This window comes from Lepidochelys kempii, chromosome 14 (assembly GCF_965140265.1).
Source record: "Lepidochelys kempii isolate rLepKem1 chromosome 14, rLepKem1.hap2, whole genome shotgun sequence".
NCBI lineage: Eukaryota > Metazoa > Chordata > Testudines > Cheloniidae > Lepidochelys > Lepidochelys kempii.
In genome coordinates this window covers 18579539-18595004 of record NC_133269.1, presented here as the reverse complement: position 1 = coordinate 18595004, position 15466 = coordinate 18579539, and the positions used below count along the sequence as shown (strand labels likewise).

The 15466-nt window shown below is 51.3% G+C and overlaps 1 protein-coding gene across 3 annotated transcripts in view; it reads left to right on the top strand.

Moving 5' to 3' along the window:
* Positions 1-15466, top strand: part of SEPTIN9 (septin 9) — a 260220-nt gene that overhangs the window by 105908 nt on the left and 138846 nt on the right. Inside the window, exon 1 of one of the 3 annotated variants that reach the window (XM_073312123.1) lies at positions 9844-10331. The exons of the other annotated variants lie outside the window; for them this stretch is intronic. Within the exon in view, the coding sequence (XP_073168224.1) occupies positions 10277-10331 (55 nt within the window). The 5' untranslated portion in view covers positions 9844-10276. Of the gene's footprint in view, positions 1-9843; positions 10332-15466 lie in introns of those variants that run through there. 3 annotated transcript variants of the gene reach the window in all.

Below are 15466 nucleotides of genomic sequence, written 5' to 3'. Positions count from 1 at the left end.
CAAGGGAGTTATTCCAAGTTGCACAAGAGGAGGACTGGGCCCTTTGCATATTGTTGGCAAGATCTGGTGTGCATGTATGTACACATGGAAGAGAAAAGGCACGGCTTGATTCTCTGACTAACTGAGCAAATTTGATCTGGAAACACTGATGGAAAAGAAGTATCATTGTACAGTCACTCTTCTTGCTGTAACTGTATTTTAGTAGCACGTGTTTTGTTTCAGGCTAAATTCATTCCTGGGTCCTGAGTTTCAAAGGAGTTCAGGGTCAGGTTTTGAAATGCTCAGCACCCACAGCTAGGGCCAGGCTTTCCAAAAAACTCAGCTCCATGTAGGTACCTGAATACCTACATTTTTGGAAGATTTTTGGAAGAACTCCCCAGCCAGATGCAGTTGATGTGCTGACCCCATTTGAAAATCTCTGCCACTAATGCACTCTCCCTCAGTTTCCCCACCTGTAAAAGGGAGATCACAGGGCTTCTTCCTAGGGGCGTTGTGAGCAGAAACTTTGTGGCGGAAACCTGAGCACATGTGACTCAGAAGATGACGGGTGCACATGGGTTCATGGACAATGGCCAGTTTTGCAGTCACTTCACTGACCAGTTAGAAAGGAAGCCCAGCCCAATTTAATGACACTGCTTCCTTCCTTCTCTAGGAAGTTGCAAACCTTTCCTTCCCTGTTCCCTAAGCATCTGGCTTAAGATTCTGTTGGATGATGTGTGTGTTTGCATTCACTGCACTGGATTTGGTAGGGATCCTAGTTCTGCCTAGGGGCTGGAACGGGCAGGAAAGCTTTCCTGTGTGCTGGCTCTATCTTCCAGAGTTCTTTGGTGAGGGAGAGCAGCTTAGGAGCAGTGAAGTCACTTGGGCTCCTCATTCCTCTGCCCCCTAATGGTTGGAAAGCCCCCTCTCTCCTTGAAGAAAGAAAAGGAGTACTTGTGGCACCTTAGAGACTAACCAATTTATTTGAGCAAATAAATTGGTTAGTCTCTAAGGTGCCACAAGTACTCCTTTTCTTTTTGCGAATACAGACTAACACGGCTGTTACTCTGAACCCTCTCTCCTTGGTTTTCCACTTCACTGCTGATGTTCTGACCAAAGCAGACAGGATGGACCAGGCAGCACTGCTCCTGCATCAGCCACAGGGGGAGCTATAGAGCATTCCAAGCCCTGGCCTTCTCCCTGCAGGGCACAGAGGCTGGTGTGTTCTTCCTATGGAAAGGGAGCCCTGGCCTGGAAAGCTGTTGAGGGCTGATTCATCATGGAGCAGCTGCAGATTCAGCTCAGCAGGGGAGGCGTCTGACTGCCCGATGTGAACAGCGGGTCCCCTCCAAGGGTTCCATTTTCTAATTAGAGCCAGGGGAGGAAAAAAGAGGGTGATGGGGATTAATTATCTGCTACAGTTTGCTGGATAATTTTAAAAATATGCCTACAGGATTCATTTAGCCACAATGACTCAGGCCATCTGCTGCAACTGAGCCTGGCATTCGAGGGGGGAGCAGACTGTGAGAGCGATAAGGCGGGACTCTGAAGGGTTTAGAGAAGAGAGCGTACTCGCCATGTGACATGTCACTCCTCTCTGCCACCCACAAACACACCATGAAAAGTGCTTTTTAAAGTGGGTGGGGATGGAGAGCCCTTACCAGGCCTGAGCCCCTCAGGCACCTTAAGAAGGGTCTGCCATGCCTCCTAGACCCTTCCTAGAGAGAAATGGGGGTTTTGCCCCTGTTTTATAATACAGCTGCCTGGGCAGTCCTCTGCCATGCCATGGTCCCTGGCATCTCCTCCCCATCCCTGTGCAACTGCAGGATCTGGAACACAGAAATTTCCCAGCCTGCATGAGACCAGAGGTCTGTCTAGCCCCATAGCCAATCAGTGGCACTGGCCAGTACTAGCTGCTTCTGAAGAAGAAGATTGCCATGGGATTTGGAAAACTCAGACTCCAGCGTAAGTGAGGATGCACACAATTGACTGGGGAGGTTGGAGATATGTTGGAGCCCAGCACAGAGTCAGCTGAGCCCCTGAATTCATAAGAACCAGGGGGAAAGTTTGCTGTGTAGGAAGGTTGCTGGCCAGCCAAGTGATGATATTGCAATTGTGGTTTTTTTTATACCGGTCTTAATGTAGCTGGCTTGGTCAGTCGGATGCCTTGCCAAACTGGAAAGTTTCCAGTTTACCAGAAAATCCAGTTTACCAGGAAATGCAGTTATGTAAAGTATGTAGGTTACAATCAACTTACAGGTAGCATCTGTAACTATAGCATGGCAGGGCTAGAGAGCCAGTAAAGACTAAGTCTGGGGGAGAATGACTGATCACAAAAAGAACTGGCTGGTTTAAGTGGTAGGATTTGATTGGTTGCTTTTTAAGAGAAGAGCTGCGAGTCATAGGCCAGGGAGAAAAGACAGGTCTGGAGAAAGCATTTGAAGAGAGCCAGGAACCACCCAGTTCCTGACCGTAGGGATAGCATAAGCAAAATACTTCTACTATGGAGAATGAAGGTCAGAGCTGCTGCTTGTCCCAGATATTAAGGGATTACACTAGTTTTAACTTGGCTCCTGTATTTTGCAGGCTGCACTTGTAGGATGTTCACAGGTCCTAGCAATCACTTCTGGGGCCTGTGAAACATCATCACACAGGAACATTGCAAGTGACATAAAGCTTGGTGGAATGGTAAATAATGATGAAGACAGGGCAGTCATATAGAGCAATCTGGATCGCTTGGTAAACTGGGCTCATCCAAACAAAATGTGTTTTAAGGCAGTCAAAGACAAAGTCATACCCTTAGGAACAAGGAATGGAGGCCATATCTATATATTGGGGGAATGTATCCTTCACTCTGAAAATAATCTAGGGGTCAGAGTGTACAAGCAACTCAACATGAGCTCCCAGTGCAATGCTGTGGCAAAAAAGGGCTAGTGCAAACCTTGGATGTATAAACAGGAGAGTAGTAAGTAGGAGGAGGGAGTTGACATTACCACAGAAAAACGGCCATACTGGGTCAGACCAATGATCCGTCTAGCCCAGTATCCTGTCTTCCAACTGTGGCCAGTGCCAGGTGCTTCAGAGAGAATGAACAGAACAGGCAATCATCGAGTGATCCATCCCCTGTCATCCACTCCCAGTTTCGGGCACTTAGAGCCTTAGGGACACCCAGAGCATGGGATTGCATCCCTGACCATCTTATCTAATAGCCACTGATGGACCTATCCTCCATGAACTGATCTAATTCTTTCTTGAACCCTGTTATAATTTTGACCATCACAACATCCACTCTGTATACGGCATGCGTGAGACTGATACTGGCTGCTTTTTGGAAGAGATGTTTTAGCCAAACATAAGTCATTGGGCTCAATACAGGGGTAACGGAATGTAATTTAATGGCCTGTGCAGGGGTGAAAGTAAGTCTAGGGACTTACTGGTACAGGGCTGGGCTGGGGCCGGCTCTGGCCCCCGGAGAGGGCGGGGCCTCGGGCAGAAGGGGTGGGGCTGGGGGAGGTCAGAGCCAGCCCCGGCCTACCCTGTACTGGCAAGTGCCTCCTTCCCCCTCCCCGGAGTAACAGCGGCAGCTGCGGCCTCTGGCAGTGGTTTAAAGGGCCCTAGGCGGTAGCAGCAGCTGGAGCCCCGGGCCCTTTAAATCTTCCCCGGAGCCCCGCCGCCACTTCCCCAGGGCTCCAGCAGCAGGGCTCCGGGGACAGGGCTCCGGCCGCCACTACCTCCCCGGGCCCTTTAAATCGCCACCCCAGCCCCGTCGCCACTTCCCCAGGGCTCCGGCAGCAGGGCTCCGGGGACAGGGCTCCGGCCACCACTACCTCCCCGGGCCCTTTAAATCGCCACCCCAGCCCCGTCGCCACTTCCCCAGGGCTCCGGCAGCAGGGCTCCGGGGACAGGGCTCCGGCCGCCACTACCTCCCCGGGCCCTTTAAATCGCCACCCCAGCCCCGTCGCCACTTCCCCAGGGCTCCGGCAGCAGGGCTCCGGCCGCCACTACCTCCCCGGGCCCTTTAAATCGCCACCCCAGCCCCGCCGCCACTTCCCCAGGGCTCCGGCAGCAGGGCTCCGGGGACAGGGCTCCGGCCGCCACTACCTCCCCGGGCCCTTTAAATCGCCACCCCAGCCCCGTCGCCGCTACCCCAGGGCTCCGGCAGCAATTTAAAGGGCCAGGGGCTCCACCCGCTGCTGGGAGCCGCAGACCTTTAAATTGCACCTGGGGAAGCCGATCTACCCCGGTACAGCGCGCTGGCTCTTGCCGCTACGCCGTACCGGGGCATACCGGCTTACTTTCACCTCTGGGCCTGTGCGATACGGTCAGACTAGGTGATCAAATGGTCCCTTCTGCTCTTAAACTCCACGAATATATGAAGTGCCATAATGGATCAGACCCAAGGTCTATCCAGTCCAGAATTCTGATTCTGCCAGTGGTCAGTAAGAGGTGCTTCAGAAGAAGGTGCAAGAAGGTGCACCAGGGGAGAGGCAGTGATGGGATAAGCTGCCCCAGGGAAAGCTGTCTCCTGACCCTGGCCAGCTAGCGTTCAGATTTTGCCAAGGCATGAGTGTTTACCTTCCTTCTAAAACTCCTGTTAGTTTTATAATATTTACTATTGTAAATCTGGATATTCTTGTTATCCATAAACATGAGTATCCAATCCTTTTTGCTCACCGCTAGCATTTTATTTATTTATTTTGCTATTTGCTATCCTGGTAGCTGATTTCAATAAGAGATTGCATATTGGGGTTAGCACCTCAGTCTCTTCATTGACAAATTCCGTCACAGCTCTAGATGCCCTCATCTGGGTCTGGTGATCCATTGACAGCACCTCATCTTTATTACCAGGAAAGATTAGATCTGGGGTACCCATCTCCTCAACATCTTCTGTGGTGCAGACTGATGCAAAGCAACCGCATAGCTGAGATTATGTCAAGATAGCTGAGTTTGCCCATTAGATAAAGTCAACCTTCCCACCAATCCTAGCAGACTGGGTAGATTTGGGAGACTATAGGAATAAATCTGGCATTCAAGGAGTTTAGGAGCAGATTGGAAACTAAGAAGAGATGAGGACAGCTGTATGGAGGAAGAGAGGAGATATCCAGTCTGCTAAGAATCTACAGCTCTATATCTTAACCCAACAAAAGCGAAACAATTCCAAATGAAAGCCGCCTCTTCCGTCTCTCGTTGTGCCCAGTTGTTATACCCCATCTGGTATATAACTTACTCACTGTTCTCACACTCCTGTGCTAGTGACAGTGGCAGCTTTAGCTCAGATGTTGGTTGCTTTCCTCCCAGATTAAATCAAACCCACACAAGCGATATTACTTAGGGTTTTGTTCAATATTTTGCAACTATGGGTATTGTGATGGGGGCGAGGCCAGATGGCTATAGAAAAGTAGTGGGAGATAGATATATTAGCTCCAGGCTGAACAAATCCCTGGTACCAGGTTAAGTGAAATGGAAGCTGCTCCAGGTCAATTAAGACACCTGGGGCCAATTAAGAACTTTCCAGAAGGCAGGGAGAATGCTAGGTTGATTAGGACACCTGAAGCCAATCAGGGGCTGGCTGAAACTAGTTAAGAGCCTCCTAGTCAGTCAGGTGGGTGTGCATGTCAGGAGTTGTAGGAGGAAGTTGTGCTATTGGAGAGGCTGAGTAGTACACACCATATCAGGCACAAGGAAGGAGGCCCTGAGGTAAGGGTGAAGTGGAGCTTGAGGAAGTGAGGACTGCTGTGGGGGAAGTAGCCCAGGGAATTGTACATGTTATGTTTCTAAAAGGTCAGCTACCATAGCTGATACTATTAGGGTCCCTGGGCTGGAGCCCGGAGTAGAGGGTTGGCCTGGACTCCCCACCCCCCGCACCTTTGCCCCCTGATTAATCACTGAGACTGGAAGACAACAGAGACTGTGTAAGGAAGAATAACTTCTCCTCACTTCCCTTGCTGGCTTATGATGAAAATGGCTCAGTAGACTGTCACCCTTCGCTCTAGAGAAAGAAGGGTTACATGGAGGATCACAGTGAGCCTCTGAGGCTAGCGAAATCTGCCAGGAAACGCGGGACCCACGGAGGCAAGGACAGAGCTTTGTCACAGTATGTCTATGCTGCAATTAGACACCTGTGGCTGGCTCATGCCAGCTGACTCGGGCTCGTGCTAAGGGGCTGTTTAATTGCAGGGGAGACATTCTGGCTGGGGCCTGGGCTCTAGGACCCTGCAGTGAGGGAGGGACCCTAACATCTACACTGCAATTAAACAGTCCCTTAGCCCAAGTCAGGTGGCACGGGCCAGCCGCAGCTGTCTAATTGCACTGTAGGAATACCCCAAGTCTGAGTATGCTGCATGCCACATTAGCTTTTCTAATATTCCTTTTCTGTGCACCACTCAGTGTGCTATTAATAGAACAGATGGCATTTAGCAGCCTTATATGAAAAGTAATTATCTAAGGGAATGGAAGAAGGAAAAAAAAGGAATCATCCGGAAAGCAACAAGTTGCAATATGGCCGGACAAATCTCTCTCCCTCATCTCTTCCCCTGGCCCAGGTTGTGCAGTGTGAGGCAGTGGAAATTTTCCCATTTCCTCCACAATAGGTATCATTTTACCAAATAAACAGAGAGAAAGGGGTTTTGATTTCCTGTTGATGACTTCATTTCCCCTATCTCTGTATTTATGGAATCCCTGTGCCTATCTCTGTTCTGGAAGCTGTTTCCCTCTGTATCACAAGAGATGTATTTCCCAGAGAAGCTATGAGTCCAGGCTCTGGCTCTGTTGTCATTGAGATAACTGGCATTAAAAATATATCCAACTAGCAGGTTTTTCCACTAGTTAGTTCACTCCCTATTCCCTGACCCCTTCCCCATCTCAAAAACACAGATTCCATCACACTGCAACACTATTGCCTGGGTGACATATTTTGGAGGGTAACATCAGACTCCAAACAATGGACCTGGCTCAGTGAGGGTCTCAGCAGTCTCCTCTCACACTGAATTCAATGGGAGTTGAGGGCACTGTGTGGTTCACAGACACTACTCAGCCCCTCTGAGGGCCATGGGTTGTTTTCCTTCCATATTTCTTTCTTTCTTTGCTTGCTCACTTTATTTTTTATTTGCATTCCACCCCTACCCCCATCATGACAATTCACCAGAGGCTTATGCCCATTAGCAGTGCTCATCTCAGTCAAACTCAGGTTATACAGCTCCCAATACTGAGAGAATTCTCCATCAGTTTTAGCAAGGCAACTTTTCTCTACCAATGGTTTTCAACGTGTGGTCCATGGATCCGTGGTCTGCAGACAGCGTCTAAGATTTCCAAAGGGGTCCGCACCTCCATATGACATTTTTTAGGAGTCCACAAATAAAAAAAGGTTGAAAACCACTGTCTTGTACTAGCCAATTGTAAATCTCAGACTCTGGGTTTGGGTTTTTTTTGTCCATTTAAAATGGATTGTGGATATAACCCCTGCACTTTAGCACCATACAAGAAGGAAACACAAGCTTCCTTTCAAAATTGGTGCCAAGGCCACTGGTACAGGTCAGCAGCACTGGATCCTGTATAACAATAGTTTCCTTTTCCCAAAGACTCAGTGTAGATCTGAAAATGGCAAGGGCCTACTACTAAGGATGTGAAATTAGCATCACAAGAAAGGCAATTTGAGCTGTGAACCCATGTGAGCTCATGCCGTTGTCTAACTCACTTGGAATGTATAACTGGGCTAATTTACCATGGGCTTCCAAAGAAAGTTGCACTCATGTATTTTTGAGCAATCTCACGTTATCAATGCAATAAGCATCTACATTATTTTTAAACCTGTAATGGCAAGGAGGCATAGTGCAAACCTCTCGGAACTGTTTGTGGTTTACCAGTTCCTTGTAAAGAATTCAAGACACGAGCATTATTCTTTTTAAAGGGAGGCTGTAATGTCTGACAAGTTATTTGTAGCTTAAAATACCATGTTGCTGTTTTAAAGGATGCATTAATCAGCTTGTTTAAACAATCATGATTTTCTTTTTTTAAGGAAGTCCTTCCACGTATTAGTAATAAAGCCTCAGATTATTAAAACTGGGTAAAAAACAAATCACCTTTCCTGCTGCTGCTTTCATATGGCTTAAAACCAGCAGTGTTAAATACCCAATCTAGGCTGGCAATCCATTTGTTTGCTTCATGTGGTCTGTCCTGTTAGATGCTAGGGCACAACCAATGTCATCAGATCAACAACTGAACATCACTCAGTGAAGTCCTGGATTGGACAGCAGTGGAAATCAGCTGTGCTTTACACTTTTCATTCATTTGCCTTTTGGATTTCTGGCGCTTTAGACAGCTTTGGGCTAGTCTGTTTTGCTTTTGGGTTCCTGTGTGCTAGGACAAGTCTCTTTGGTGTTTGGGGGTGGAAAGTCATTAAGAATTTTAAAATAAAATAAATCTGTAGATGCACCCCTATTGCAGCAATGGAGGGTTATACCCGGCCTGCTCCTTTCCACATCGCTTCCCCCATGGCCTAGCAGAAAAAGAGTTAAATTGGGTCTGTTTTATGCTACTTTTCCTGCTACTGTCTCTGAACAAATTCAGTGGGTTAGGGTAGCACAGTCAAAATGATTCTGAGGGAATCATTGGTTGGGAGAATGACAAGACAGAGGGCCAGATTCTGCCACCCCTACTCCGATGCTATGGGGTGATGAGCTCAGTGTAAGAATCTACCTAGAATGGAACAGAATGTGCTGAGTAGTAGCCTTCTCTGCGGTTACACATACCCAGTCTGAGTAAAGGCGGTAGTATCTGAATCACAATGGGAAGGGGAAAGCAGAAGGGGAGGGGCAACATCTGAGAAGAGGGGAGGCAGACAGTGACAAAACAGAGTCACAAGCTGCACCAGGGCTCTAGGGCCAGAGTATATCAGTCTGAAACCACCGAATTGTGGAAGACTCAGTCCCCAGGGAGATGCAGCATGTCTCACTGCTCTATAGCAATCTCTGATCAGCTGCAGGAACCTGCACTGATGCTATACTGATGGGCCTAGTCTAACCAGTTAGACAGAGTGAGAGGATCATAAGGGACTGTCCTACAGAAAGGCGGTTACTGGCACAGCAGGGCTTGAAGCTGTTGGAGGAGGGAGTACAAGGGGGAATTGGGGAGGTAAAGCAAAGGAGGAAGGTCCTGTGTAATCCAAAGAAGGTTGGAAAGCATGAGGCCTTATCTATGCACTAAAGTTGCACTGGTTTAACTCACTGAATTGGTGCAATCCTTGAGGCCCGCTCTACACCCATTGTTTGGCCTGACTGAACTAATTCTGCGATGGCTATGGTTTTCTACCACCCTCCCCCCGTGTGGGTCTGGTTAAGCTGGTTATAGGAGGGTAGCTTATTCCCCTGTACTTAACTGATTTAGGAGTGTCCACATAAGGGAATTGCACCCCATTTAACTACAGGCGGTTAAATCAGTGTCTAAACCCATTTTAGTTACTGTTGGGTGTAGACAAAACCTGAAACAAAGAGGGGGACCAAGAAGAGTAGAGGCGGAAGCGGTGGGGAGAAGTGTGGAAATACAGGGAGACTGGCAGAAATAAAGGGGGGGGCGGGTATAGAGGCAACGGGGAAAGCCTATGTCAGTACTGGGTACAGCGAATGAGTTCCCCCCACGGGGGAAAGGGGCTGCAGGGTGGCATGTTCCCTGTCTATAGTGGCAGGAGGTGATTTCTCCCCGTGGCAGGGAATGTGCGAATGGGGCACCCCCAATGGTAAACAGCATCAGCCCAGCTCTACCCAGATGAGCTCCCGGGTCCTTGCTCGCCCGCCCCAGCCAGCTCGCCTCGCGCAGCGCGTTTGCAAACACCGGCACGACCCACTTGCACTTCCTCGGGCAGCGGGGCGCGATCGCCGCCCTCCCGCTCTGTTGCTCCCCCCTCTCCCGGGGGCGGCGAGTCAGCAGCCGGGCGGTAGCGAGGTGGCTGTGCCCCCCGGTCCCCGAGCTGGGAGGCAGGTTTGACGGGCGTGCCGAGCAGCCAGTGCGAGGAGGGGAGGCTGGGCTCCGCTCGCACGGGCTGGGGCTGGGGCTGTGCCCTGGGTGTGCGAGAGAGCGAGCGGGGAGGGCTCCTTCCCTCGGCCCTTCCTCCATTCATTCAGCCCGAGCCTGCGAGCGGGAGGGGGCCCCAGAGGGGCTCCGGCGAGCTCGGCAGCGAACCCAGCCCGCGGTCGCTGAGATCCTGCTGTCCGGCCGGCCAGGGGCTCGGCAGGAGTTTGGCCGCAGCGCCGCCACCCCCAGCCGGGGGCTTTATTTGGGGAGGGGGTGGGGGCAGCGCGCCGCGATGTCAGACCCGGCGGTGAACGCGCACTTGGAGGGCATCATCTCCGACTTCGAAGGTAGGAGCCTGCGCCGGGGGGCAGCCCCCGAGCACTCCCGGGGGGGGTCCCCACTTAGCGCTGGGTGGGATATTGCTGTCTGCCCCTCCCCCCCGCGCCCCGGCTTGCGTAGGGGCAGCAGGAGGTAGCGCCTGGGTGGAGGCTGGATTGGGGGGATCTGCCGGGACGTGAGGCGGGGCCCGCTGGCCCCTAGGCTGGAGGAGCGCACGGGGCTGCTTGCGCGCTGGTTACTTTCCAAGCGGGCGCTTCAGCCAGGACGCTCCGGGCTGGGCTGGGTCTGCGGGGCGGCCCTTGCAGCGGGTCCCCTCTCTGCCCTTGGGGCCGGCTAGCGGCGGGGGGTGGCGCAGGGCAGGGGGTCGCTAGCTCCGGTGAGTGGCAGGCGGAGTCCCCGGGGACTGGAGGGTCTCAGCGCTGTAGCTGCCTTGGGGGCTCTGTGCGCCCCAAGCCTCAGCAGAGGCCGGGCTCTCAAGGGGACAGGACAACAGCCGGCAGCTTCCGCCGCCCCCCCGTCTTTGCGTCTTCTTCCCCGCCGTTGTGCCTGCTCGGGCCGGGCCTGCCACCGCTCCAGGCTCCAGTCATCTGGGGCTGGGGTGGATCCAAGGGCCAGCGTTGCCTCCAACCTCCTGTTGAGCTGTGTCTGGGGCAGCCTCCTTGGCAGTGCAGGGAGTGAGGCCCTTCTGTTCCTGGGTCCTCTCCAGAGGGGGATTATTGCCAGCTCCTCCCCTTCCCCCCAACCAGAAAGAGACCTGGAAATATTTCCGTTATTCCAGCAGCATCTGTGCTCAGCAGAGCTCCTCAAGTTCCTGGCCCTGGGTTCTACAGGGCAGCGTAGCAAATCCGCAGGCAGATCAGTCCGGGATTGCTAGGCACTCTTTGTCTGTGGGGCAGTGACTGTCGGGGCCCTGTCCCCAGAACCTGCCAGCACCAGATTGGGCTGAATCAGGTGTGGCCATGGGATCTGTGTGTTTGGCGCTCATCCAGCGGTGTGTAAAGGGTTAGCTTCCAATTCGCTCCTCCAGTGTGGCAGAGTTGGGGACTGAGCCCAGTTCTTTGGGTCCCAGGGCTAGGCCAATGTCATACTTCGTCTCTTCCAGGAAATGTGGCAGGCTGCACTTTTAGGAGGGGTGAAAAGTGCTTTTCACTTCTGCAGGGAGAACAAGGGGGTTGCCATCTCCTGGAAACAGCTCCATTGAGTCACTACCACTGGCCACGGCTGGTGACCGTCCCTCTTACGCAGGAGGGCAGGGGACAGACTGGGTGGGGTTTGACCTCTTCTTCAGCAAAGTGAGAAGTGTTTGGCTCCACTTGTTGACTTGTCCGTACTTCTGTAGGTAGGGCTGGGGAGGCTGGAAAAATTGAGGTGTCTGAACCTGGCCGACTGCCATCTCACATCCTCTGGCAGCTTTTTGGGGAGCTCAGTGGTGATTGACTCAGTTCTGAGTGTACGGGGGTTTTTTTTGGTTCAGCGCAATGGTGCATTCTGTTGTTATCTGTTTCGGGAAGATCTTCAGGCTGTTTTTTTCCTGTCTTTTCTTACTCTGTTTATGTAGCTTTTTGGTCTGAAGTGCATGCCTGACATAATAGAGAAGACTGTGAATCTCCAAGCACATGCAGGGCTTGCTTGCCCTTTGCTTCTCTTGGATGCCAGCACAGCTTGGAGATAGCTGTGAGATGGCCATAGCTAGAGCTGCCGGAGGAAGCTTCTTTTGTGAACTGGGTTCGAATTTCTACTGCCTGTTACGGCCTCATTACTTTGTGGCAGCCTGAACTTCTGGAGAGCATACAAGAGAGAAGGAGTACCTCCTTCTCAGACCCTTGTGGAGCGCTGAAGGGTTTTGAGGGATGCCTTTGAACTGAGGGCTCTGGGCATGTGCCCAATGTGCTGAGTTTTCAGGAGAGCACAAAGAACTAGCCTAGTCAAGTCTGGACTCTTGCCAGAGAGGCATGTAGGCCAGAGACAGGCAATGACCGGACAAAGGGACTAATCTGGAATGGCTTGGAGAACACAGGTGTGATATTAAGATCAGGGGGATTGTTCTTCCTAAAAATTGTGCGAGTTCTGGAAAAGCAACATTTTCCCTCCAGAAACACTGGGACTTAAGAGCCAGCCATGGTCCAAAGAAACGGAGCTTTGCACAGTGTGCTGTAGAAAACCAAGAGATAGCAGAATCTAGGGCAAGGATGATGGGTCATGGCTCTAGATCTGTCCGTCTAGATACTTCTGTGGCCTCTGTAGTCATAGTCTCTCAGAATTAAGTCTTGTATCCCCTGCAGTGAAGCAGGGACGTATTTTCATTCCCATTTTGTAGTTGATGATACTGAGGCACAGCATGTCTTGCTCCAGGTCACACACAGCTGGGAATTGAACCCTAAGTCCTAGTTCAGTGCTTCAACCACAAGATCATCTTTCCCCTCCTGTGAAAATCAGGGGCATGTCCTCCACAGTGTGGCTACCCCTCCCTCGCAATCTTTTACCGTGCAGGACTCCAGACTCGGCAGCAGCACGCTGGGAGGGGTGGGTGGGTGTGAGAGAGGGGGAAATACAATCTCATAACAAAGTAAGTGCTGGTGGAAGTTTGGAGTGAGTGAAGCTGCCCGACTGCTCGATCAGTTTTCCACTCTTTGTTTCCTCTAGTGCATGTATAACTGCCCTTCAGGGACTTGCACTCACATCCCTACTGAAGTATGCTCAGGCTCTGAAGTAATTACAACCCTCCCCTTTCACCCATCCCAACTGCATTTAAATCTGTCTGCAGCCTGAAGTAACCCTCCACTCGGAGAACAAACTGAAGAGGGTAAAGGCCCTGCCGTGAGCCTGAAGGCTGTTAGCTGCAGAATGTGAATGCCCCCCCCCCGACAAGGAGCTGCCCCCCAGTGGGAGAATTTTCAAGCCAGAGTGGGTATTCCCAAAACGGCAGCCTCTGTCTGTGTAGTGCGAAGCAGAGAGAAAGCTGTGGATGCATCTGGCCCAGAGTCCTGGCATTGCCCTGAGCGGGGATCCAGGTTAATGGTTCACAGCTTAATTAGCTGTCGCCATTCTGCGGCAGCATCCCAAGCAGAGACCCTGGTAGTGCCAGTTCCAGTTATTCTCCTAACCCCCTCAATAGTGAGCCCAGTGTTTGACTTTGTTCTTGCAAACTGCAGGCCTGTCAGTCCTGCAAAAAAATGTTCCCTTTGGCCATCCCTGTCTGGTTCCTCTTCTAGTGTCCCTCACTGGCTTGGACCTGACAACTTTATCTAAAACTACAGAGTAGCAGATGGGAGCAAAGTGCTACTTGGCATGAGGGGATGCTACTCCTTCCTCTCCTCCTTCGCCCCCCGGTGCAAGTGTAACCCACTGGTCATGAGTGTTCCAGGCATGTCCACAGAGGATAGGAGTTGTTGCAGCCCCCAGCCTGGGCTCTTTAGCTCAAACTGTAGCAGCTCATGCTTTCAGCTCGGGAGGTCCCTGATTCAATCCCAGGGCGTGGGCCAGGAGGGCGGCCATCACTCAAACATGAGTCCCTGCTCAGGATGTGGGGATGCCCTGGTATAGTGCAGGTTTGCGCATGGGAGCCTTGCCAAGTCTCATGAGCCAGCGTGGTGGGGTTGCGATGCCGCTGCTGAAGGGCGTGGGCATCCTTTCACAAAGTGCATCTTCAGGAGGAGGAATGCGAGTTGTTGCAATGAAGTTTGGTGGGCACCAGCATCCAAACCAGAGCATCAGCTAGCGTGGGGAAACGCCCATCCCCTGTGATGTGGCTGGGATTAAAATTGGCTCTGCCATGCTCCCGTGAGCAGTGCCACAGGTGGTGGGGAGGAAAGGATCTGATTTGAAGTGGGCGGCAGCAGGGCCATCTATAAGCATTGGTTAGGTTAACAGGTATGGTGGCGTGGGATAGATACTTTAATCCCCAGTATGTGATTGGCAGAGACTCTGTCTCTTTTAATAAGCAGAGAAATTTTTTCTCCCCCCTTCCCCACACAGTTTGGAGTCTGGTTTGCCAAGACTCGTGCAGGACCAGCACAGTTGCAGTCCTAAGTTCAGAGCTTTTGGCAGGTCCTCTGAAGAGTTCCTCCTCCCACAGTGATCTCAGCCCTGCACTGTGCCAGTACCCCCCCAGCCTCACCCCTGTGAGATAGCTCCATCAGCATCTTACATTGCCCAGCACTAGCATAAAATTCAACAAAACTCCCAGGCCCAGCCAGCTCCACAGTGCCCCCAAGGGCCTGGACTGCAGCTAGCTCAGCTTTCAGTAATGTGAAATAAATACATATGTGCAATATGGTACAGAGACTGTCTTCCAGCCATTGATCTACATAGCTTGAGTATGTGCTTCTTGCTTGCTTTTCGGTATGGGGATCAACCTGAATCTGTCCTAATGTCAGGTTACATTCCAGAACCCATCTCTGGAGTATCCAACGAAGATGGGGTGGGGGTGTATGTGTTTCTCACCAGTATTAAGAATTACATTTGCAGTTACTCAAGGTGGGTTAGTTCAGGGCACTAGTAATGTAAGAATACTTTGCACATATACAGGGCCTCTCAAAGCACTGAGCAAACATTTTCTGCTGAAGTAAAGTCCCTTAGAGAGAGAGAAGATGTCCATTAGTGAAGTACAGCCACCTCTAGGGTGGAATTCAACTGTTGTTGAATGACACTTGAACAAAGGTGTGTCTTCACTAAGAATTCATGGAGTTGAGTTAGCAGGCATGATGCGGAGTACAACTAGTCTTTCTCCACTCTTGCCATCAGTTGTGGTCAGCATCCGCTCCAAACATGGGATTTCCTAGTGAACACATGACCCAAATGGCAGCAAATGGAGAATGAGACCATAATTACCCTGCAGTTTCAAGTGATGTAAGGAGGCAGAATGTAATTACCAGAGTTAGCATCTGATCAGGATGCTGGGGCTAGCACCTTTGCTCCAACAAAAAATGCAAAATAAGCTTCAGTTGTCACCAGTGGTTAGATCCTTGGCTTTACGGTCCATCCCAAAGACTCCATCTCCAGCAGTGCAGTGACGCCATGCTGGGACATCGGATCAGCACCGACTCACTGGGACGAGAGCTGCTTATTGACTCACCCGCTTCTTCCTGTACCTGGGTGGGCCTTAGCAGTCTCCCATCCTAGCTCAGTCCTGCAGAGTTCGTGA